Source organism: Solanum lycopersicum, chromosome 12 (assembly GCF_036512215.1).
Source record: "Solanum lycopersicum chromosome 12, SLM_r2.1".
NCBI lineage: Eukaryota > Viridiplantae > Streptophyta > Magnoliopsida > Solanales > Solanaceae > Solanum > Solanum lycopersicum.
The window spans coordinates 67,561,661-67,584,570 of NC_090811.1; the positions used below are offsets into that span (position 1 = coordinate 67,561,661).

The 22,910-nt window shown below is 35.5% G+C and overlaps 4 protein-coding genes across 5 annotated transcripts; 3 read left to right on the plus strand and 1 right to left on the minus strand.

Moving 5' to 3' along the window:
- Positions 1 to 1,425: 1,425 nt before the first annotated feature.
- LOC101244268 (ubiquitin carboxyl-terminal hydrolase 18) lies at positions 1,426 to 9,519 on the minus strand. The gene is made up of 11 exons (XM_010316495.4): positions 9,155 to 9,519; positions 7,394 to 7,556; positions 7,213 to 7,301; positions 7,033 to 7,118; positions 6,774 to 6,936; positions 6,505 to 6,628; positions 6,049 to 6,206; positions 5,358 to 5,442; positions 3,589 to 3,804; positions 2,877 to 2,938; positions 1,426 to 2,445 (listed from the first exon to the last, which is right to left on the minus strand). Exons 1-11 carry the CDS (start codon positions 9,232 to 9,234, stop codon positions 1,752 to 1,754), a joined length of 1,920 nt encoding a protein of 639 aa, XP_010314797.1. The 5' UTR covers positions 9,235 to 9,519; the 3' UTR covers positions 1,426 to 1,751.
- An 847-nt stretch (positions 9,520 to 10,366) lies between these two features.
- Positions 10,367 to 13,542, plus strand: LOC101243973 (beta-1,3-galactosyltransferase 7-like). Its single transcript, XM_026028811.1, has 10 exons — positions 10,367 to 10,396; positions 11,521 to 11,567; positions 11,737 to 11,765; positions 11,809 to 11,943; positions 12,020 to 12,083; positions 12,365 to 12,440; positions 12,503 to 12,623; positions 12,733 to 12,845; positions 13,078 to 13,294; positions 13,394 to 13,542. The coding sequence occupies exons 1-10, from the start codon at positions 10,367 to 10,369 to the stop codon at positions 13,540 to 13,542; spliced, it is 981 nt and encodes a 326-aa protein (XP_025884596.1).
- A 1,012-nt stretch (positions 13,543 to 14,554) lies between these two features.
- On the plus strand, positions 14,555 to 17,675 carry LOC101255281 (cytoplasmic 60S subunit biogenesis factor REI1 homolog 1). The gene is made up of 5 exons (XM_004253008.5): positions 14,555 to 14,804; positions 16,049 to 16,642; positions 16,725 to 16,894; positions 17,046 to 17,264; positions 17,357 to 17,675. Exons 1-5 carry the CDS (start codon positions 14,700 to 14,702, stop codon positions 17,514 to 17,516), a joined length of 1,248 nt encoding a protein of 415 aa, XP_004253056.1. The 5' UTR covers positions 14,555 to 14,699; the 3' UTR covers positions 17,517 to 17,675.
- A 1,039-nt stretch (positions 17,676 to 18,714) lies between these two features.
- Positions 18,715 to 22,778, plus strand: LOC101255571 (uncharacterized). Of its 2 annotated transcripts, XM_004253009.5 has the most exons (4): positions 18,715 to 18,887; positions 20,181 to 21,155; positions 22,176 to 22,212; positions 22,453 to 22,778. In XM_004253009.5, the coding sequence occupies exons 2-3, from the start codon at positions 20,293 to 20,295 to the stop codon at positions 22,210 to 22,212; spliced, it is 900 nt and encodes a 299-aa protein (XP_004253057.1). In that variant the 5' UTR covers positions 18,715 to 18,887; positions 20,181 to 20,292; the 3' UTR covers positions 22,453 to 22,778. The 2 variants fall into 2 exon arrangements, with proteins under 2 accessions (XP_004253057.1, XP_069148914.1); XM_069292813.1 differs by lacking the exon at positions 22,453 to 22,778 and having other exon boundaries at positions 18,726 to 18,887; positions 22,176 to 22,217.
- The last annotated feature ends 132 nt before the right edge of the window (positions 22,779 to 22,910 follow it).

The following is a 22,910-nucleotide window of genomic DNA, read 5'->3' on the forward strand; positions in this document are numbered from 1 at the left end:
TGCGTAATTCCTAAAAAAGAGACTGTAAATGCAAAAATAGGCGTTAAAAATTGGTGTAAATATACGTGATGGTTTCCTAACTCACTACAGAGATATAAAATAATTTTAGAATAAAAAATAATGGTGGAACTATGCATAACACGCTCACTCAATTGATTACGAAGGTCTTTATGAAGAATTTTTTTTAAAAAATTGGGTGCTTATACGTGCCTGATCCATTGCCTAATACACATGAAAAATCAAGAAAATCGTGTAATTTCTAAACGTTAGTTTGTAAATACAAAAATATATCTGGAAAAAGGTGGGACTATGTGTAACGCTTACCCAACTCATTATGAAAGTTCTCATAAAAAGTTCATATAAATTTTGGGTGCTCCAAGGCGCTAGATCCATGAGCTAATATACACAAAAACTCAATATAGACGTGCTCATAAAGTTTTTTAAGAAAAAAAGTTTGGATGCTCCGAGACGAAATCCCTAGACTAATACACACGAAAAATGAATATCACATAAATTCTAAAAGTTGGCTTGTAAATGCGAAACATGCCTAGAAAAAATTGTGAGATTGTACATAATGCTTCCTCCACTCATTATAGAGGTCGTTATGAAGATTTTTTTTAAAAAAAAAAATTGGGCGCTCTGATGCGCCTGATCCATGGACTAATATACACGAAATATCAAAAAAATTGTGGAATTCCTAAAAGTTTGGTGTAAATGTGAAATTATGCCTAAAATGGTAAGGCTTATACGTAACGCTTCCCTAACTCATTACGAAGATCCACATAAAGTTTTTTGCAGAAAAGATTGTTAAGTGCTCTTAGGCTCCAATTCATTGGCTAATACACATGAAAAACAAGAAAGTCACCTAATTCTTTGAAATTGGCTTGTAAATGCGAAAACATGCCTGAAAAAACTAGTAGAAATATACGTAACGCTTCCCCAATCATTATGGAGGTCCTCATGATTTTTTTCTAAAAATATATTGAATGCTCCAAGATGCTAGATATATAGGCTAACACACATGAAAAATTGAAAAAATTGTTTATTTACCATAAAATGGCTCCTAAATGTTTTAAAAAGCAGCAAATCATGGTGAAGCTATACAAATTATTCACCCAACTCCTTACAGAGGGTCTCGTAAAACATTTTCAAAATAGAAATCACCCAAAACCATTATTCATGAGTTAACTTACACGACAGTTCCTTAAAATCGCCTAATTCCCTATTTTTTTAAAAATGAAGATTTGTAATTTGTAGTCGTACCCTCCATATCATTTGTGTGGTTATAAGAGTTTCAAAAAATTTAGTCTCAAATACAGTTTAACGTTTGTATGATTATAACAACTTCTCATTAACACTTCATTCTTTACTTCTTTTTTTTCACCTAATGTGTAGTGTGCAGCTGTGTCAATAGTACACACAAAATGAAACATAGTAACTTCTGTATTATGCATATAGATCATTCATGTAAAAGGAATATACAATACATGTCTACAAAATGAACAACCATGAACCTTGGTTATGTCTCTCTATACAGTTTTAATCTCCAACACTATCGTAAATCATCAGAACTATTCATCTATACAACTCTAATCTCCAATACAATCAGAAGAGGCGGCTACTTACTTTCCCAGATCAAAGTATAAAGTCTTGTCAGGTGACTACAAGTATGTTCATTCACAGAGTATACCAGATTGTGGACTTTCACAAGATAAGCTAGACTGCGGGGATGCATTTGTTTAAGATGAGCTTCAGTCAGAGGCATCGGAAGAAGAATCATACGGCATTTCACCAGAATCCTCTCGAGGACTTTCAAACAGAGATTCATGTGCATTTCCTTCACATATCTCGGTGTATTCCTCAAAGGTTAAAGAATCCTCATCCTCGCTAGAACTTCCAGAATCCTCTCGTGGACTTTCAAACAGAGATTCATGTGCATTTCCTTCATATATCTCAGTGTATTCCTCAAAGGTTAAAGAATCCTCATCCTCGCTAGAACTTCCGAACAGAGAGTCATACGTAACACTTCTCCACATCTCGGATTTTTCCTCATTGTCAGAAACAGGGTATCTCCCTTCAGCTCTTTGCATTACAGCTTCAGAACAACTATCAATGAAGGAATAAGTAGCTGATAATTTTCTTAGATAAGTTTCTCTATCTGCACTGGATTCTCTAACATCCTGAAGTTCCTGCAAGACTTTACGACTTGCCCCAGAATCTACCGTATCACCCTCAAAGTTAGTAACTGAGGTCAACTCCTCTTCTTCCCTGAAAATCACTGATTTCTTATCAGTTGGCAATGAACCAGGATTAGCACATATAGCAGGAGACACAGTTGTCTTATGGCACTCAAGAGGTGCAACTGTGGAATGCTGCTTGCCTTCCGCTTTGTCCGGTTTATTCAATGATTCAAGAGGATATAAGGATGTTGGCCTGGCTAAATGCCTGTCAAAAGCAAAGGCAGCAAGATTATTAGATGCCAAGATTCATTCCTCCAATCCTCTATCCAACTTTTTCAAACAATTCCATACATGAAAATGATATATAAAATTAAAACTAAAAAGGGAAATATTGCAAAAATTAAAAACAAAAAAGAAAGACAATAATTAAAGAGAGTAAAGAACTACATAAAATGAGCCTGTTTTGTTACACAATGTAGAGGAAAACTCATAGGAGGAATGTGTAATCCTCCTTAAGAATAATAATAACAAATTAATAAGAAGTACTACAAAATTGAAGTCTCAAATTCAAAATGCTATAGATTTACTTGAAAAAATCATGGTTAAAGAAAAAGTCAAAGTAAAAGGGTTAAGTTTTATTTGCAGAGGAGTAGTGAGCATTCAGAGATCAATTAGACCATGGTTGAATGAAGATACCTGCTATAGAAGAGCATGTATGCTTGCTGCACAAGCACGTCATCAATTCCTACATCAATGACCTGAAATAAATTGTGAATTAAGACACGAAAATTAGAAAATGAGAAGAAAAAGAAGGTGAGAAATGCTCAATTTGTATGGAATCATGAATTTCTTGTCACAGGAAGCTCATGAACATTTAAGGCTAGTCAAGTGTGACTACATACTTATTAATGACTATGACAGAAAGAACTTTACTACTTTACCACAAGCCCTTATGTAAGCAAGATGCTACCTTCAACATTATTTCGAAAATGAGACATAGGCTATCAAGTAACAAAGAGCCTCAAAGATGATGTCCATATTGTTGGACAGGACATACAAACATACCACGCACCCTAAACATGTATGAAGGAACAACAGGGTGAAGTTGAGATCTACTCATTATAATTCTATTTTGACATATACCCAGGCAAATTTGTCTGTTACATGCATGTTGCCAGTTGCATAGAGCCAAATGTTACATGTCGTATAGTCTTACCAAAACAGGATTTTTTTTGTTGCAGTTTAGACCATACAAGACCAAAAGGATCAGAAGGTTGCCTCTGAAGCTTCAGTTTTTGACAAATAGTATACATCCTCCAGGTATGAAGAGAACACCGCTATTGAATCTTGTGGGTGAACACACAAAGTAAAAAAGAGGAGATTAAGCCAGGAAACAGATGCCTCCTACCTCAGTGTCATCGGCTCTATACCAATTCTCAGTCAAATCCTTGATGTAGCAGATATAATGACCACAATGTAATGCATTTGACATATCCTCATGAACAATCACCGCATACAGATTGAAATGGTCATTGCCATCTCCTGTTTCACTCATGTTAGGATTTAGATCTAAACTTTCAGGAAAAGTCACTCTATTATTTAGTTTGCCAGGAGTATCCCCGCTCTGCAAAAAGATTTTATGCCCAATTAGATTATGCTATCAGAAATCTAAAACATTGACTCATACAAGGTTTGCTGTTTAACAACAAGAAAAAAAATCTAGACAGAACAAGATGGGACAGGGCAACAGAGAGAAACACACTTTTCCAAGAAAGCAAGAAAGGCATAACATGGACTTGAGCAACCAGCAAACTGGAGACCTAACTTCAGTAAATCTGTAAAATCATAAATAGCTTCAGCTGGGTCCTTTTCTATGCAATGTCTGTTTTTATGTACTATTTTAGTGTTAAAGCAGCTATAGAGAGAAGTTCCATCGTAATCCTCAGAAGAGATTCTAGCTGTTATGACTTGTTGAAAAGTCATTCTAGCAATATTATTCATAATTGCAATATGGAATTTACATCACACACTTGAATATCATTAAAAATGATGAAGAGCTTGAAAAAAACATATTATTAGTCACTTTTCACCTACAATGTACGAGGAAGGATCAGATTGTGTTCAACAACAAAGATCTCTGATGTCGATTCCCATTATTAAGCAAACTAGAAGTTAAACATTCTAAATATAAAACCCCAAGCCAAATTAAGCCTAATATACCTAGATAGTATCATAGAGAGTTATGGATGAAACTTTGCGCCTATCATTGTAGAGAGACGATAAAAATGCTGCATCCTGGTATAGTTAAGGCAATAGTGAGAGATGCACTAGGTAAGCACTTTAACCTTCAAACTATTATTTGCTGCATACTATAAAGACAAACAAAAACATTTCTGTCAGAAGTTGCCCATTCTTTATGTGATTCATGTGCCTCTTAAATGGAGAAACAGTAAATATTTCAGTCCCTTCCATATCAAACAACTATCCTCACTTCTCATTTCCAGACATCAACCCTGCCAATTGGTCTCGCTGGTTTATTTATAAGTTTCTTTTAATTTTACAGTTTGTAGTTTTGGTTGAAACTCACTAGCCATGACAGTTTAAGAGAAATCTATGGGTTTAGGGGGTCAAGTACTCTTAGTTATTGATCTGCAACTATTTTTTGATCAGGAATGCAATGGCTTTTTGTACTACAAACTTTTTCCAATAGTTCTTTCTTACTACTCACTATTTCCCTAGGAGTGAGTACATCCCATTTCTAGTACTCAATCCTTTGAGGTGCTTTTTGTATTAGCCATGTTCCAGGTTTAGCTTTCACTAATAACCAGCAACCTACTTGTTGCTGCATCTGCGCCTTTCAATTTGGCAAATAAAAATTTATTTCACAGAGAGAGAAATTGATTCTGGAATGACAATCAAGGGAGATGAAAATTGGACATGTATACTTTCTTCAATCCTCTGTGATGTTCTGCTTTCCTTAGGCTTGGTACTACAAATCCTCATAAATGATTAAAATATCCCTTTGTTTAGTCACTTTAATGGCACAGACCTTCGTCTATACTGAATAAAGTGATACAGAAGGTGGTCATTTTTTTCAATATTTTAGTGGCTAGTTATCAATAAAACTTAGTTCAAAGGCCAAAGAGGTAATATAGATGAAAAAGAAATGAGATCAACCTTAAACCTTTTCAAAGCGATTGTTAGAATATTTGGTGCCTCCAGGATCGTTAAGCGCTTCCATGCCTTGACATAATCATTGCATCTGCAAGAACATGTCATTCATTAGTGTTAGGCTGTCTGGTATTACAGAAAGAAAACCAAGGGAAGATGCAAACGAAAAACTACTGAATGAACCTTTAAAATATCATATCAGAACAAATATAATTTCAAACAATCAACAACTGAGCAGTAGACAGTTAGAACAAACATCAAGAGCAACTCATCACCCAGATATTTTTAGGTAAGTTACACCTGCTCTCCCAAAAACAATGTCTGTGATGATTGACTAATTTAATGATTAACCTAAGAAGTAATACCAACAAGAAACTTTGAAAATATTTCCCCAAAAAAAAGAAGATAAATTGAGGAAGTTCTGGCATAAAAAAGTACAGGTTTTGCACTAGAAATTAGGTCAAACCAGGTGTGACAGAGTGAACCTGCATTCTATGTCCTAGCCACTTAGCCAGTCGTGTAATTAAAATGGATTGACATAAAAGTGAGAATAAAAGCAATGATCAGCATTGCATTGGCAGAATGTATACTGGCATGTCTTCACTTGAAGGAATAACTAACTGGTATTTAAAAGTATAGACTAAGGTCACAGGTGCCCTTTTGAAGAAGAAAGTCGGCATTTAAGAGAAGAAGCTACCTATCACATTTATACATATCTTCACCATCCATACACTCTTCGGCAGTGAATTGATCTAAGCATTTCTCCAAAGAATCAGCTTCCCCATTAATCCCTACAGTCAGATCCATCATATTCTCGAACTGATTTGAGTGATTACCACATGCTGTACATGCAACCTAAAAGTAACAATAGCACATTATGCGACAAAAGATGGAAGGGAGATTGACACTATACAAAAGTGTAAATACTGTGCAGCTTATATGTAAAAAAAATTTTGAAAGCACATATTCATCAATCAACTATGCCTCAATCCCATACCAACTCAGGGATCAAGTATATGAATCTTCTGTACAAACCAACACACAGAAATTTGTGTGGCCAATACAACAAATATCATGATAATAACTTTTTTAATCTGTTTCACATTGCACAATCACATTGAATAACTCTTTTCTCTCATAAATTAAAGATTACCTGAGATTGAAGGCGACCACCAAATATATGCTGAATAATAGTTGTTTCCTGAGCGCTAAGAGGTTCAGCCTTATCTCCATCAAATTCAGCAAGTACTGCCGATTGCATTGTGTCAATAGCAAACCTACCAAGTAGGCAACTTTATTATGATTCGACATGTTTACTGACATACAACACAAGTAATTACATTATTGATCTTCATAAATCAGGTTTCCATGTTGTGCATTATAGCAAATTTACACATCAACTCAGCTCAGACAACAACATACCTCATAAACTCATGGGCATCCTCCTGCTTTCCACAAGAAAGATTACCACCAATGTTAGGCAACCCTGATAGTACGTCAATTGGTGAAAAGGGATCATGACACCAGGTACATTGTTCCACATGGAGTTGAAATTCGCAGAGGAAGCACCAACCATTCGATCTACCTGGGCAGAAAGAGAGGATAAATGATATAATAATTAATTCCAATAATTTAAAACAAAGGGTTAGTTCATCATAATAATTTGATTTGATGCAGTTACATTCTCTTCTATGGCCTCTCTCCAACAAGTAGGCGAGAAGTGGTCTAGTCTGTGTTAGACATTGCAGAACCACATTAGCAAAACAGCTGCATAAGAACCAAAGAACGACATTAAGAAAACTCAAAGAATAGACTGAACGATAGATGACTATTGGTCGTTAAAAGTTTATACTAGAGATACCTGTTACCACAATTTATGAGTCTACGAGGAGGATAGCCTGAACCACCCCAGTAAAAGTAATTCAAGAATTCTTCATATGGAAAAAGTTCCTGAAACAGGTTAAATCCCAACTCCAGTCAGGTCTTTAAAATACATGTGTATTTGGTGTACGTAAAAAGCTAATTAAGGAAGAAACATGTACCTGATTATTTTTTCCGCCAAAAGGAACAAATGAAGTGCCAAACATGTACCTCCTTTGCAAAGTCGATGCTGATTGCTCAGAATTACCTTTAACAGATGATTGAAAATCCCTACATCCATACTTGTGCCCCGAGTTCCAATCGGATCTTTGGCAAGCATCAGAACTAGATAGATATATAGGCAGACAGACAGACAGAGAGAGAAATAAAACAATTAGCCACTATCCTACACTCAAAGTCAGATTTATATAAAGAGAAGCAGAAATATTATGGTTACTCCAAGGAAAGAAATGAAAACCAGAAAAACTAGGAAACAGCAGAAGTAGAAGAAAAGCTGAAAGAGAACAACAAATAAAGAACCCTGTAAGTGATGTGAAGTAATTGACAAGAATGCTTGTTGTGACTTGTGAGAGGAAGTATGCGTATCAACGATAACTTCTTTTGTTTCATAGAAGGTGATTAGGAGTTCTATTACTGAAAAAGTCAGCCAACTTTTGTACAGTGCAGGTCAGTACAAAAGTAGGGATGTATATACTCAGCTCGTCTGACATAGAGAAGCAGACATGCCAAACAAAAAGAAGCTCAAAACAGTTTATTCAGCACTAAAAAAAATCTGTAACATAAGATCTTAATGAATTCCAACATGATTTGACAAGGATAGGCACACAACAGAAAGTTTATACGTCCACTTAATATGGAGTTTCTCTTTAGTTAAGTGCTTTAAGTTGAATGTCGGTCCTCTTTGACGATGTTGTCAAATCAACACTGAGCTCCAACTTTAATGCAAGGTCCCCAATACTGTGTCCAAGCTTGAATTGAGGCACTTTCGTGTACACACAAACATACATACATACATATATATATATTATATACACACAGAGAGAGAGAGAGGACGGAGTTCATAAAATTGGTAATCTTCCACCCAATTATAGGCTAGAGATGCCTCTCGCCACACTCCACTGATTGGGTAATTTAAAGAGCACTCTATTTTGGACTAAATTTTTTCTGTTTGACACCTTGCAAAGTGGATATTAAATGGTAAAGGAAGACATCACATGAAATCATTAGATCATGTGGCTATGAACCACGGTATTGGGGTTTTGAATCCTTCCTCACCCAGAACATGCTTACTCCGTCTCTTCTCATTATCATATATTCTACCTCTCTGAACTTCAAATACCCCTCCCACTCATTACACAAGTAATTCCCTGCAATTGAGCGGCATGGAACTCTTGGCCACATCAGTTACATACATAACATTATCACAAGAAACCCAAAATAGAGGCATGATGACAAGAACAGCAACATTTCATCCTCAAAAGGATAAGAGCCTCAGCCACCGGATGATCAGGAAAAATTTACAAGATCCTAACATGCATAAATCTTGCTAAATGGAATGAACAAAACTATTTCCTACTCTATCACAAAGAATAGCAAGCAGTAGATCAAATTATCGTTCTATCCTTCACAGAATTAAGCAATTTACCAAATTTCCCTATCAAATGGTTCATCAAACTATTTACTCCACCTCACCTTCAACAAGACAACTAACAGAGTAATTGTAACATAATTTCTGGTTCAGTTATACCTAAATCTTGTAGCATTTCTCTACATATACAGCTCAAATTAACCCTAGAAAAACAATCATCAAGTCTACCTAGAAACGCGTGTAACTTTCACTTCAATCAAAAACGATTACACAAACTACCAACGAGAACTTCAGTATCTGTGTATAAAATCGCGAATTCGAAAAGTGTGCATACCAGTAATTAACCATCTTGCAGCGGGAGCATCGTTTAGAGGTGGCATTGCCGCAGACGGCGCAAGCACTCGGCAGCCCCATATTCCGATCGGCGACGTCGAATTATCACCGGAATCAAAATTACCGGCGAAATGTGGAGTAGTTAAGTAGAGTTGCTGCGAAAAAGAAGTATTGAATTGCAAATACCGAATTTATAGGCTCTTTGTTTCTAGAACTTTATAGGAACTTTCTAGACCTTTTGGGAAATTCAAGTAACTGAATTTGGTGTTAGTTGATACTAGTAACTGAAATTCAAGTAGTTCTTGTTTTTGAGTTCTTTTTGGGTAAAAAATGCCCTCTAAATTTTTGAAAATAACTTACGAGAGTGTTTGATTATGAAAATTGTGAGTATTTGTATTTTGGGAAATTATATGAATTTGTAAGCTAGCGTTTGGCCATAGATATTCAAATATTTTTGGCAAATATTATTTGGATGATAATTTGGGTGAAATTTTAGCATGTGTTTTGCCATAGAATTTGAGAAATATATTTCATTTTTTTAAGAAATATGATTTATACTCATAAGTTTTTAAAACTATCAAACTAACCATAAATTTGTATTACATAGCACAATAGAAATCTCATGTAACAAGATTTATGACTTCCGCAACAAATCAACAAGAATCATTACAATCAACCTATTCTTTAATATAATCTTCTCACATTTTATAAACAATCTCTTCTCGATGAGCTTGCATTTCCGAATCAGATGATCAAGAAGATGAAGCGATGTTGTTACCCTAAGCCAATAGTTCGTCACTTTCATCAACAACCATATCATCATTTTCATATTCATTGAATATTCCATCACTACTTTGGTGTTCACGTAAAAAATTATGCAATACAGCGCAAGCAATTACTATTTTCACTTGCATGTCACATTCATAGTTGTTCATGCCTTGTCTTAGTATTCTGAATCTACTTTTCCACGCATCAAAAGTTCATTCTATTACATTGCGCAGAGAAGCATGTCTATAATTAAATAGCTCTTTTCCATTCTTAGGCTCTCTTTCACTTCCTCGGTAGTCCTGCAAATGATAGCACATTCCTTTGAATGGAGCTAAAAATCCTCTTGTGTTCCGTAGACCAGCATCAACAACGTAATATTTATCTGTCAAAATAAAATAAATGCAATTCATGTTTTATTTAGTAGCTAGTTCATTAAGACTAAATAATGTTGGCAGATTGGGAGCTAATTGAATTGGTTGGTGTCAATAAATATATTATTTTTGTAAAATAAAAAGTTAAGGGTAAAAATTGAATTTCTAAAACTTTCCAAATAATGAAATTTGGCCCAAATACTAGTTTTTTTCTAGTATTTGGGAATTTGGAAAATTTACCAAAAAAATTTGCCAAATAATAAAAAAGTGTATGGACAAACAAAATTTGCCAAGTTTTTTCCCAAGTTTTACTTGCAAAATTTATGGCCAAACGGCCCTAATAATCCATGAAACAATCACTTGGGGAATTGGGGGTCATTTGATAGTCGATTAGAGCTACGCAAGTATTAGTATAATAGCATACCCATTGGAATATCATAATTGGGGTCTGGAGATGCAGAGTGCGTACAAATTTTATCACTATCTCGTAAAGGTAGAGCAATTGTTTCCTATGCAAGTGTTAGTAACATATGAATTAGTTATGAGTGAATGTATTATTTTATGCACGTATTAGTTATACAGAAACTGCATAAAATAAAAGTACATAGACACGTAAGACAACAGGTGTACAAAATTACAAAAAAAAAAAAAAAGTTCAAGGAGGTAATAGAACCTTAGTTAGTTAAAGTGTGTCTCTGCGATTTCGGTTATAGTTTAAGGGAACTTGTGTCTTACTCCAATTGAATAAGTAGACAAATTTTAATAGTCTAGGGAGTATTTGTGTCTTATTCCAATCGAATAAGTAGACAAAAATTTTTTTAAATGGCAATAGAAATAAAATATATTTGAATAATGTTGAATATATTTTTAAAAGATAGAAAAAAGGTGAATATATAATATATTTATTTTCAACTTTATACAAGTTTAAGTGTTTACTTGTGCACATTCAAAGTTAAGAGTCATAGTTGTCAACTGACGCCAAGTTAAGGGTCATATTTATGTATTATGTCTTAACTGATTTATGTATCAGATTTCATTTCACCCCACTGTTTGTGGATGAATGACTGCTCTATCTTGTAAAGATTTTGGATTCGTCGAAACAAGAACTTAACATGAGAGTTAGGTAATCGTCTATGTAATGTCATTTGGTCTGTTTCAATTTATGTGACTTAGTTTGACGAGAATAAAGTTTAAGAAAGTAAAGAAGATTTTTTCCTATTTTTACCAGGAGGAGGATATGTTGGGAGAGTTTAGCAAAGCCCATGAAGCTATTAGGTGAGTTTACTCGTATCGTAAATAATAAGTTTAGAGCTTCATTCGTTATGTGTTTTTACATTTGAACGATAATGAAGAGGTGTGGAATTCATACAGCAGACCCCAACTCGTTTGTTACTGAGTCGTAGTTGTTGTATTTTCATAATCTTGTTCTCGTGATGTGTGTCAGGTCATTAGATAGTTCAATTGCTAAGATCAGCGCCTTCAACCAAGACGTTCCTTGGTACGAAGGAAATGGAAGATTTACCTACCATGATCACCGCGGATACTGAAAGAATTGGGATAAGAAGGAAGCCTTTTGTGGTAATTGGAATAAACACCGCGTTCAGTAGCAGAAGGAGACGTGATTCCATTAGAGAAACTTGGATGCCTCAAGGTACGTAACGTATATATCTACATCACATTTTTCGTTTTTCTGGTTGCATCCTCCTTTAACGATACGTGTATATTAGGTGAAAAACTACTCCGATTAGAGCAAGAAAAAGGGATCATTGTTCGCTTCATGATAGGCCACAGGTGAACATTTCTTGCCAATGTTGTATTCTGAGGTTTTCATTTTGAAATGATTCGATATATCTTGTGTTGTTTAGCCTTTTTTCTTGTACAAAGACAACTCTAGTCCTCTCGTACTCGATCAGACTCTTCAAAAATATTGTAAGATGTGTTCCGAGCAACATATGTAGCTCAGAATGACATATCATTTTGCCTATTTAGTCGAATCATTGGTTATGGCATTTACATATCGAACAATTTGGGCATATTCTAGCCTAAACGTTATGTCTGTCTTTTTTATACAGTGCTATATCTAATAGCATTTTAGATCGAGTCGTTGATCTTGAAGATGCTCAGCATAAAGACATGACAATTCGATCTGCATTTTTGTATATACGGTTGAATTATACTTATACTGTCATCTCGGATTTGCTATTTTACAGGATCACATAGAAGGATACCACGAGTTATCTGCAAAAACAAAAGATTTTTTCGCTACTGCAGTTGCAAACTGGGATGCAGAGTTCTATGTAAAGGTTGATGACGATATTCACGTTAATTTAGGTACATACATATATATATCCACTCTCCTTTTGATGACGATGTAATGTAAGTTCATGTTAACTGTCCGTGTATGGAAGTTAAACTCTTTGAATGTCACGATGTTGAATAGGCACTCTGGCTGCAACGCTAGCCAGACATCGATTGAAATCAATGGTGTATATAGGATGCATGAAATCCGGTCCAGTAATTTCCTCTGAAACTTCTAATTTCAAGACATTCTTAGTTCGTAACAGGTAAGATATACATTTGTTCTGTTTAGAAGTTCCTGATAGATTTTGTAAATCGACGAGAAAGACTTCTTTTGAGTCTCTAACAAGACTTTGCAATGCGCGTTGCTGTAAATAATCAAGAACTAGTCTTGTACTTCCTCTGTCTGGTTCTGACTTGACCCGGAGTTTAAGAAAATGAAGATGAACTTCTGAATCTTGAGGTGTTAATGATCTCGTGTGTTAAGTTAGAAGTAAAAAGTTGTGAAGAAACGGAAGAGACGTTCTTCATCAAACGTACTAAACAGGAATGTAAGACACACAAATTGAAACGGAGAGAATATGGTGATTTCAGGCCTATTCTGCATAAATATGCAAATGAAGATGTTTCACTTGGATCATGGTTAATCGGTCTTGAAGTTGAACACATCGATGAACGTAGAATGTGTTGTGGAACTCCTCCTGGTAAACAACTTGTAGATTGCATATTGTTTGTACCGTCAGTGTATAGAACTTAAACTCTTTCGAACTAATGATGTTCTACGACTTCATATGTTGTTGCAGAATGCGAATGGAAAGCACAAGGTGGTAAAGTTTGTGCAGCATCGTTCGAATGGAATTGCAGTGGAATTTGCAAATCCGTCCAGAGGATCAAGTATGTACACGCCAAGTGTGGCGAAAATGCTGCTACTCTTTGGGATGCTCTCTTGTAGTTTCGAGTTTATAGGTTCTCGATTCGTATATACATGAGATAATAGTAACACAGATGCACTAGTACGAGTCAAAAATTATTAAGTTCTGTCGAATCTGTAAGTATAATTGTAGCTCCGTCCACATGTAGATCCTACTAGTACTAGAGATAGGTAGATATAGTATTAAAGTGATCCACAAACTCTCGTTTTGATAGTCTCCTCTTATAGTAAAACTCAATATAGGATCTTTTAGAGCTTTTTCGTGAATGTAATGTCGATTTAAAGATATGTCGATATAGTATTTAAGCGACCCACAAACTCTCGTCAGACATTATAAGAATCGGTTTACACTCTTATTTTCGTTTTGCATATTAACCCCTCATTTCTTCCCTAAACTTCCCCCTCGTGTTTAATTTATCTTTTATCAGTTGCATCTTTATAATCGCGATTAGGATGTCATTTTTCGATGAATTCACGATATTTTTAGTCTCGCATCAAGTAAACAATAGTAAAATCTCTCCACTACACCTTTATCCTTACATATCTCAAACGCTCACATTTTTAAAGAGAGTTAAGTAGAAATCATGATAAAGTCGAAACTCGTAAAGATTTTTAAAAAAAAAATTAAGCAAATTTGGTTAATTACTCTTCTCTCCTTTCATGCTGAGTTTTTTCTAAGCCCATTTTGTCAATGGACTAAGTAGACATTTAAACATTAAAAATGTGATCTTTAGAGTAATACACAGATTAATTACGTAGGTTTAGCTTTTCATGTAATATAATAGTTATGCAAATTTTAAAATTACAAATCAGACATCGTATTAATTTTATACATGAGTAATTTACCTCCTAATCAATCACTAAACATGGTACTTATTACTTAAACATGATTAAATATCTATATAATTTATCTCCAAACCAATTACTGAGTACCGATTGACATCGAAGCTTATCCTAATATTTTTTTGGTCTAAATTTCAATTCTTCTAAAATTTAGGTGAAATTTGGAATAAAGATAAGATATGGGCACTTTGTGATATTAGGCCTAAATATTGACCGCCTAGCGGCCTCGCCTCCTTCAAAGCATTTTTTGTGATACAAACCCTTACAACGCAGAGTGTATATATATAAAGAAGAAGAAGAAGAAGAAGAAATTCGCCATTTTTGGAGATTTTGAAATGCCAGGCTTAACTTGTAACGCTTGTGACAAGGAATTTGTTGATGATACTGAGCAAAAGCTTCATTACAAATCTGAATGGCACCGATACAATCTTAAACGCAAGGTATTTGCTCAAAAACAAACCCCTTTTTGATACTTTTTTGTTTTGAAAAAGTGAAATTGTTTGTTTGTATGAATTGAATGTATTAGTTTGTGTTTGTTGTGTATTGGATTGAATGCTATGGAACCTCTGTAATTAGGGAGATTAAACATAGCCTCTATGTGCAGGGATAGAGCCAGATTGTTTGTTACAGGTTTGGCATAAGTCATAAACTAGTTATTTTGTCTCAAACCTTGTATTTTGTGTTTAAAAAATTCAATCTTTTTAGAACCCAGTAAAGAAAAATGATTCTGTTGAGCACCATGAGGTCTCGAGTGCAAATTGCAGTAGATAAAACACTAGGTGATGATGGATGGAATTACCTGGTTTTGGCTCAAACCTTGTATTTGTGTTAGAAAGATTCAATCTTTTTAGAACCCAGTAAAGAAAAATGATTCTGTTGAGCACCATGAGGTCGATATAACACTAGGTGATGATGGATAGAATTACCTAGTACTTGTTATAGGTGGGAGGTGGTAGATGTTTTGTGGAGGTGCGTGTGAGCTGGTCCATATACCACGGTTATCAGAAAAAAGAAGAGTTGTGGATTGAAACCCATAAACTAGAAATTGTGAACTTGGATGCACCTTAACTCCAACTAATTAATACTTGCCATCTTTCATCAAATAGGACTTTATCCATCAAGGCGTAGATAGTTGTAACAAATAAAGTAGCTTTTTTTTTTTGCTCCTGAATCTTGATTCAGTCATTTTCTTGTTCATTGAATAATCAATGTTCTTACCAAAGGGGGGGGGGGGGGTACATGCAATATATATGCTTTATTCTGTTGCAAAAAAGCATGTGGATCAAACTTATCAAAAAAACAAGCAGAAATTGGATTTCACCTATTAACAGAAGAAATGGATTATACTAGAAAATATACTACTAATATGATGCTTCATAGGATTTTTTTTCTTTTTATGTCTCTGGTGTCGTTACCAAATACCAAAATCCTACATATCACTGGCCTCTTTACCTATTAGTTTCATAGGCCTGGAAGAGTATGAGTCTGGTTATGGACCTGTGTCCAATCGATATTTTTCAACTGAATACTACCTAACTAGGGACTTCAGTTCATGCATCATTCATCAAAGCTTAGGATTGATGACTCTATATGTCTACTCTCTTCCATATGGTTCTTTATGGAATGGCTTCATGGGTTAGTATGCAGAATTGTGATGTTTTTGCTCTCATGCATGTTTTTTCAGGTTGCAGGAGTTCCTGGAGTGAGAGAGACTATTTTTCTAGCCAGACAGGCTGCACTTGCAGAAGAGAAGGAAAAGTTGAGTGAAACTCCATTGCTATATGCCTGTGGTCTGTGTGACAAAGAGTATAGAAGCTCCAAGGCTCATGCTCAGCATCTGAAATCTAAAAGTCACTTAGCACGGGCTTCTCAACAACCAGGTCATCCTAATGAGAATAGTGTTACAATCAAGCCGCTTCTACGCCACCCTCGAAATGAAACCTCACGCAAGGCCAAAGAGGATGTTATTGAGGAGAATGATGAAAGTGATGAAAGTGAATGGGAGGAGGTTGATCCAGATGAAGAGATGATTAGTGAAGCCACCGATTCTTTGACAGACTTGAAGATGGATGAGCATACATCTAATGGCAATATGGATGAAGATAGCGATGATGAATACGTTGGGAACTTAGACCCTTCGTGTTGCTTCATGTGTGATAAAGAACACAATACCATTGAGAGCTGCATGGTTCACATGCACAAGAATCATGGATTCTTCATCCCTGATGTCGAGTATCTTAAGGATCCCAAAGGGTTCCTTACTTACCTTGGTCTCAAGGTAGAATATGTGCTTCCTCTAGACCTTTTTCCAGCATTAACCATTTCCTGTGTTCACAATCTTTTTCTTTTTTCTCGTACAGGTTAAAAGGGATTTCATGTGCTTGTATTGCAACTACAGATGTCTACCTTTCAGCAGTTTAGAAGCAGTTCGGAAGCATATGGAAGCAAAGAATCATTGCAGAGTGCATTATGGTGATGGTGATGATGATGAAGAAGCTGAATTAGAAGAGTTTTATGACTATAGCAGCAGGTATAATTTCTAACATGATTGCTTTCAATGTAATTTTGGTAGGATGAGTGTAGTATATTCTTTTCAAGAATTTTTCTTAAAATAATTTAGGTAGGATGTGTATAGTGAAGCTCCGTACTGTTATTGCTTCTGAGGTTCTCTTCGGTTGTAGCTTTGTTGATGAATCTGGGAAACAGCTCATTTCATCGGATGACACGGGCAACAGTGTGGAACTTGGAAGTGGTGGATCTGAGCTCATAATAACAAGAAGAAATAATGATGGAAGATCTGTTAGGACTCTTGGATCAAGAGAGTTTTTGCGTTACTACCGACAGAAACTGAGGCCTACACGGACCAATGATGTGGCTATAAGTGCTGCATTAGCTGCAAGGTATGTATTAACTTGTTCAAAAGTGTCCATTTCATCACCTTCCTCCATCTTAAACCGTCATTTGAGCAAAACGCCCTTCCCTTCCCTTCCAGGTACCGAAGCATGGGTCTTGCAACTGTGCAGTCAAGAGAGCAAATGGTTAAGTTGAAGGTGTTGAGAGCCATGAACAAGTCTGGTGTGGAGATAATGCGCAGTAAGATTGGCATGAAAAGCAACGTCATTCGTAACCTCCCTAAGAACATACCATATTAGTCCTTTCAATAGTAATATTAGCCTTCTAAGAGATTGTTTTGGTGTTTCTGTTATTCCAACTTGTGTAATTCCTCATACTTTATAACTTTTTGGTTTGTATTGTCATATAGATTGTTTGGAAGTGACTTTTATATCTATTTCTAGCCCTGTTACGGTCAATTCACCAGGAGGATCGCGTTCCTAGTTTGACATCGCGTTACAGGGTATGTCTAATCTTTTTGCTGCCACAACGTTGGCTCTATGGAAAAACTCGAATACTCCTAGTTCTAGAAGTTACATGAGTCTATTTTTATCGGTATGGAGGATACTCCTCTACCTTTAATTATAGGTCTCGAAGCTCGAATAAGGAATATCATGTTATAACAAGTCATATGTCACACACCTACCCCTTCTAGCTTTACTACATGTTTCTAAAAATAGCTTTACTTTTATATCAAACTATAAAATGATGTTGAATTTATTATTATGCTCAAAGTTGCTATTAGTCTAATAGTAGGACTCTAGTACAACTTTTTTCTTGTTTTCTTATAGATGACGACGTTCGCATTAAAACTCTAACTAAATTCAGATTCACACTGAAAAATCTCATATTAAAGAATAAAGTTTGGGAGACTCGAAGACTACGCACTTAATTAGTGGCAAAACAAAAGGAAAATTTTCTTCTATATGAATTTCCCAATATGTAAGTGACATTTTTTTTAATTATGTGGAATAAGCCTAAGCAAGTTTTGACTTTACTCAAATAAGTGTGACTACTTAACATGGTAGCCCAAATTTTTCTAGCTTTTCTTGACAATAGACAATTTTTTTATTAGTACCAAAACATTACAAGTTATTGTCAAATCAAAAAAATGGCTTAGTATATTCTAAAAACAAGATTAGATCAAAATGGAGGTGGGAAAAGAAATATATATTAAAAAAATAAATTAATCTAAATAAACATCCATCCAATCACTTAAACCATAAATAACGATAAACGTGTTTTTCAATTTTTTTAAAAAAATTATTTAACATTTGATATCCACGTTGAATTCGATTATTGGATATGAAAGCGTAAAATGCTCCATAACAAAGGAAGTCTATGTTCAAAAATACTCAAATATGATAAGAACGAATAACTACTTATTACTTCCAACTATTTCGTTACGAATAAAAAAATTATTTTCGAGATAAATTTTATATGGACATCCCAAAATAAAAGAAACACTTAACCTAGCTATGATGAACTTTATTTTACTTGACTTTTCCATTTCACTTTTCTTTTTCTTTTTTTTCAACATCATCAACATATAAATACATTATTCTATATTTTTATGCTCTTTCCTCTTCAATCTTCTTCTGGGTGTTCTTGATTTCTTACAAATTTTTCAGGTTTGATCCATTCCCTTTAAAAAATTTGTTCTTTTTCTCCATGGGTATCTTAGATTAGCTTGAATGATCCATTGCTGTTTTCATTTTCTGTATTGGTTGACCTTTTTTTCCCATAAAAATTGAATCTTTTTGGTCAAAATTGATCTTTTTGGGTTTTTTTTATGTTAAAGATTGATTTATCTGTTAACAGCACTTCATGTTGAGATTTTTGTATTTGGGGCATACCCTTTATCTGGTTTTGATTTTTCTATTTGGTGGCCTCTTTTGTTTGCTTTGTGAATTGGTGAAATGATGCTGTGAGAAATGGGTATAATTGAAGTTTATTATTAATCTGATAGTTAAGTAGAGGTGCAGAAGAGAAAGAGAGGAAGTTATTGAAAGATGATCTCTTGTAACTTGGATTATTGCACCTTTATGGTGTAGTTACTGTTCCTTTTTTCGGAATGCTTTGTCATGCTTTCTATCGTATTTCGTTATGATCCCTTCACTTTGTTATTTCCTTCCTGATCTGTTTTGATGTGCTTTTCGTTGAGCCGAGGGTCTATTGAAAATGTCTATCTCCCAAGGTAGGGGGGTTAAGGTCGGGGTATATGGCTATATGCTACACTCCCCATGCATCACTTGTGGGATTACAGTAGGTATGTTGTTGTAGAAATTGAAAGATAGAGAGGAAGTTAGGCTTAGTTCCTAGCAGAGGCAAAAACGCCATGTGATGTCTTTCTATATGTCCAAGTATTGGTAAATAGAGTTATCCGGTACTTGTGTTGAGTGTATAGAGTGGGAAGTCCTTTTATAAGTATCTGATTTGTCCGCATTTGAGTTCAATAGTTGATCATTTGGTATTTTGATGTACAATTATTTTTAGTATCGAATCTTCTTATAAATAATCAATATTTGCATTTCTTGAGGAAGTTTTTCCATACTTTTAGCTTGTGATTGAAAATGATTAAATTGATGGTGAGTATTATGAGGTGAAAATGGCACAATGAATTGAGGAGATGACATTTTTTGGTATAGAGAAGTCATATAAGGATCTCTTCACCTTTACTCAATTACATTTTAATTCTCTTTTTTTAATAAGTTGCAATTCATGATGAATCAATTGTCTGCTTCCAGAGTTTAATAGCCTTCACTGATTAGCTTACTCTTCTTTTAGTTTTTATCTTTCTTTTTGTTTTCTGCCTAATGGTTCTGAGACATTTTTTCTCTTCTGCCCTGTGAGTTCAAGCTTGTTTTAGTGAAATGTTTGTGTACTCATATTATACTGTTGCTTTTGTTTGCATAATTTCACAGTTAGTCATCTCGATATTATTTGATCCTGATCGGAGGAAGGGAGATGCTGCATGCTGACAGGAAGTTGATCTTTAATCTCTCCCATCATTGAAACTTCAGACTAAAAGGAGTTATGACAAAGTTTTCTACAGAGGAGGTGGAGCTATATACCAATTGGGATGATGTGTTTTGTCCCATTTGCTTGGACTTCCCTCACAATGGTGTGCTCCTCCAGTGCTCATCTTATGACAAGGGTTGCAGGCCTTTTTTGTGTGACACAGATCATTTGCATTCCAACTGTCTAGAACGCTTCAAACAAGCACATCGGGTGATAGCTGGTTCACCATCACTTTCGATATCCAATGAGAGAGAAGATGTGATAAAATCAGAGGCCAACAGCTGGTCTGCCTGCCCCTTGTGTAGGGGAAAAGTTACTGGATGGGTTGTTGTTGAGAAGGCTCGCATACATCTCGATGTCAAGGAGCGCTGTTGTGAAGAAGATAAATGTAAATTTAAAGGTACCTATGTGGAACTTCAGAAACATGCTAAACTTGACCACCCTCATGCACGCCCCTCAAAAATAGATCCTGCTCGACAGATTGATTGGGAAAACTTTCAGCAGTCCTCTGAAATAATAGACGTCTTGAGTACTATACATGCAGAAGTTCCCCGAGGGGTTGTTTTAGGTGATTATGTGATTGAATATGGAAATGATAATTCTGATGATGAATTTGAGAATTTCCCTTCAGCGGAAGGAAACTGGTGGAGATCATGTATCTTGTATCAAGTATTTAATAACTTTAGGACGTCTAGAAACAGAAGAAGATCTAGGGTTAGTAATGCAAGAAGAGGAAACCGCCATTTGGGTTATGATGCTTCAAACTCTGATGAGAGTTCTGTGACATCTGTAGAATATGTAGACTATGGGGTTGAGGAGCTTGATGATGGTTTTGTAAGGATTGCTGGCGTCTCAAGGAGAAGAGCTGATAGTCGCAGGTCCGTAACTTCTAGATAGATGGCCTTTATTTGCATATGCACTACATTTTTTTACGCTCATCTTGATTTGAGGATGTTTTAGCCACTGCAAAATGTGACAATCCATTATTGTAGATCTCTATTCTCTTGTTGGACCGCCACCTCAAATCAAGCTTTTATTGCGGCATGCTCTAAGATTAATGACTCAGTATTCCCTTCTGTAGTTGTGATTCCCCCGCCCCCCTGGGTTGCTTCTTGTGAAGAGAGGATCAAACTAACTGCACCCCACGTTATATCTTTTCTGAGCAGATTATTCACACTTTTGATGCATTAGATATTCTTTCTATGATTCTTATAAACTTCTCTGAGTTTTTCAGTCAAGTGCTAACCTTCTTTGGCCTCATAAATCGTGTTCAACGGAAACATTTGACTGTCCGTCATTTGTTATGGTTATACCTGACGATATAACAGTAGGATGATACAGTGATAACCTTTCAATACTGAACCAGTTACTAATCTAACAGTAGTTCACCAATTTGGGGAAGAGGTGTTAGACAGGACATGGGACACTTGCAGAGCTTACCGAGGACATGATCCTAGTCAGGAAGATATGGAGGTCGAGGACTAGGGTAAAAGTTTATTTGTAGTTGAGTGTTGTGTAGTCTCCACTTTCAGTAGTGTTTGTTATTAGTCGCACTCGCATACTATCTTGTTCTTTGATTCAATTATTACATTTTGTTTCCTTTGCTTCGGTTGCCCATATTATTTATTGTTGCTGCCGTTTATGTTCAACATGATTGCTCCATTATTATATCGTCCTTTTCATTCTTGATTTTACTATGCTTTACTTGAGCCGGGAGTTCATCAGAAACAACCTCTTTACCTTCACAAGGTAGGGGTAGAGCTGCGTACACACCACCCTCCTCTGACCCCGCTCGTGGGATTACGCTAGATATATTCTTGTTGATAGTGTCTAATGTTGTTAATGTTCAATCTGATTCACAACTTCTTATCTTTTTTCATGCTTCCTTTGTGGCACAGTTCTCGGAGAAGACGTTCCCGCTTCTATGACAATTAGGTAAGTACTTCAATTGAAATCCTCCACCACCATCACCACCCCACATCATGTTCTATTAGACATGGATTTTTTTCCTTGAAGATATTGCAGGAAACAACACTAGATCTCGCTTGCACCTGTAAAAGGATCGGGACCTCCCCCGTTCCATCCTTTAATGGTTCCCCTCAAATACGATGGTGCAATCCATGCTTCCCGTTGCTCCAGTAACTAGATCGTTCTTACTGGGTTTTTTTTTGCTAGGTAATAAAGGATCTACTGGAAAGACTGGAGCGTATCGTTCATTCACCTGAAAACCTAGCAATTACTTATCAAGTGTTTGTGTTCATGGTGGACTAGCGCCCACGGTATGAGAAGGGAAAGGTTAAATCTCTTCGTTTAGTTGTGGTGCAAACGATTGTAAGTTTGATGCTTGCGCGTTATATAGTGAAGGCTTCATAGATAGTCTTTAGACAATTTTTTAACTTCTGTAATGGATTTTATCGTTTATGTTTTTGTAGACTGCAACTGCTATAGATCCTTTAGAAATTTCCAAAAAAGGAGTAAATATTAACTTGCTATTTTGTGAATATTGTGAATATTGCATTTTGTTCACTATGATGATGGATATTGATGCTCATTTTGGTGAATGGTCTTCATTTCGATGCAAATAGAAGAGACATTTCGCGATAAGCTCATTACCTTGTTTGGAAGGATCATTT

Coding starts and splice junctions, on each gene's coding strand:
- LOC101244268 (XM_010316495.4), bottom strand. CDS start 9,234: ATGGGGCTGCCGAGTGCTTGCGCCGTCTGCGGCAATGCCACCTCTAAA. Junction 7,302..7,393: donor TTGGCGGAAAAAATAATCAG/GTACATGTTTCT, acceptor AACCTGTTTCAG/GAACTTTTTCCATATGAAGA. Junction 2,939..3,588: donor ATAGAGCCGATGACACTGAG/GTAGGAGGCATC, acceptor AATTTATTTCAG/GTCATTGATGTAGGAATTGA.
- LOC101243973 (XM_026028811.1), top strand. CDS start 10,367: ATGTTGGCAGATTGGGAGCTAATTGAATTG. Junction 11,568..11,736: donor AAAGCCCATGAAGCTATTAG/GTGAGTTTACTC, acceptor GATGTGTGTCAG/GTCATTAGATAGTTCAATTG. Junction 12,084..12,364: donor CGCTTCATGATAGGCCACAG/GTGAACATTTCT, acceptor TTTTTTATACAG/TGCTATATCTAATAGCATTT.
- LOC101255281 (XM_004253008.5), top strand. CDS start 14,700: ATGCCAGGCTTAACTTGTAACGCTTGTGACAAGGAATTTGTTGATGAT. Junction 14,805..16,048: donor GATACAATCTTAAACGCAAG/GTATTTGCTCAA, acceptor ATGTTTTTTCAG/GTTGCAGGAGTTCCTGGAGT. Junction 17,265..17,356: donor AGTGCTGCATTAGCTGCAAG/GTATGTATTAAC, acceptor CTTCCCTTCCAG/GTACCGAAGCATGGGTCTTG.
- LOC101255571 (XM_004253009.5), top strand. CDS start 20,293: ATGACAAAGTTTTCTACAGAGGAGGTGGAGCTATATACCAATTGGGAT. Junction 21,156..22,175: donor AGAAGAGCTGATAGTCGCAG/GTCCGTAACTTC, acceptor TTTGTGGCACAG/TTCTCGGAGAAGACGTTCCC.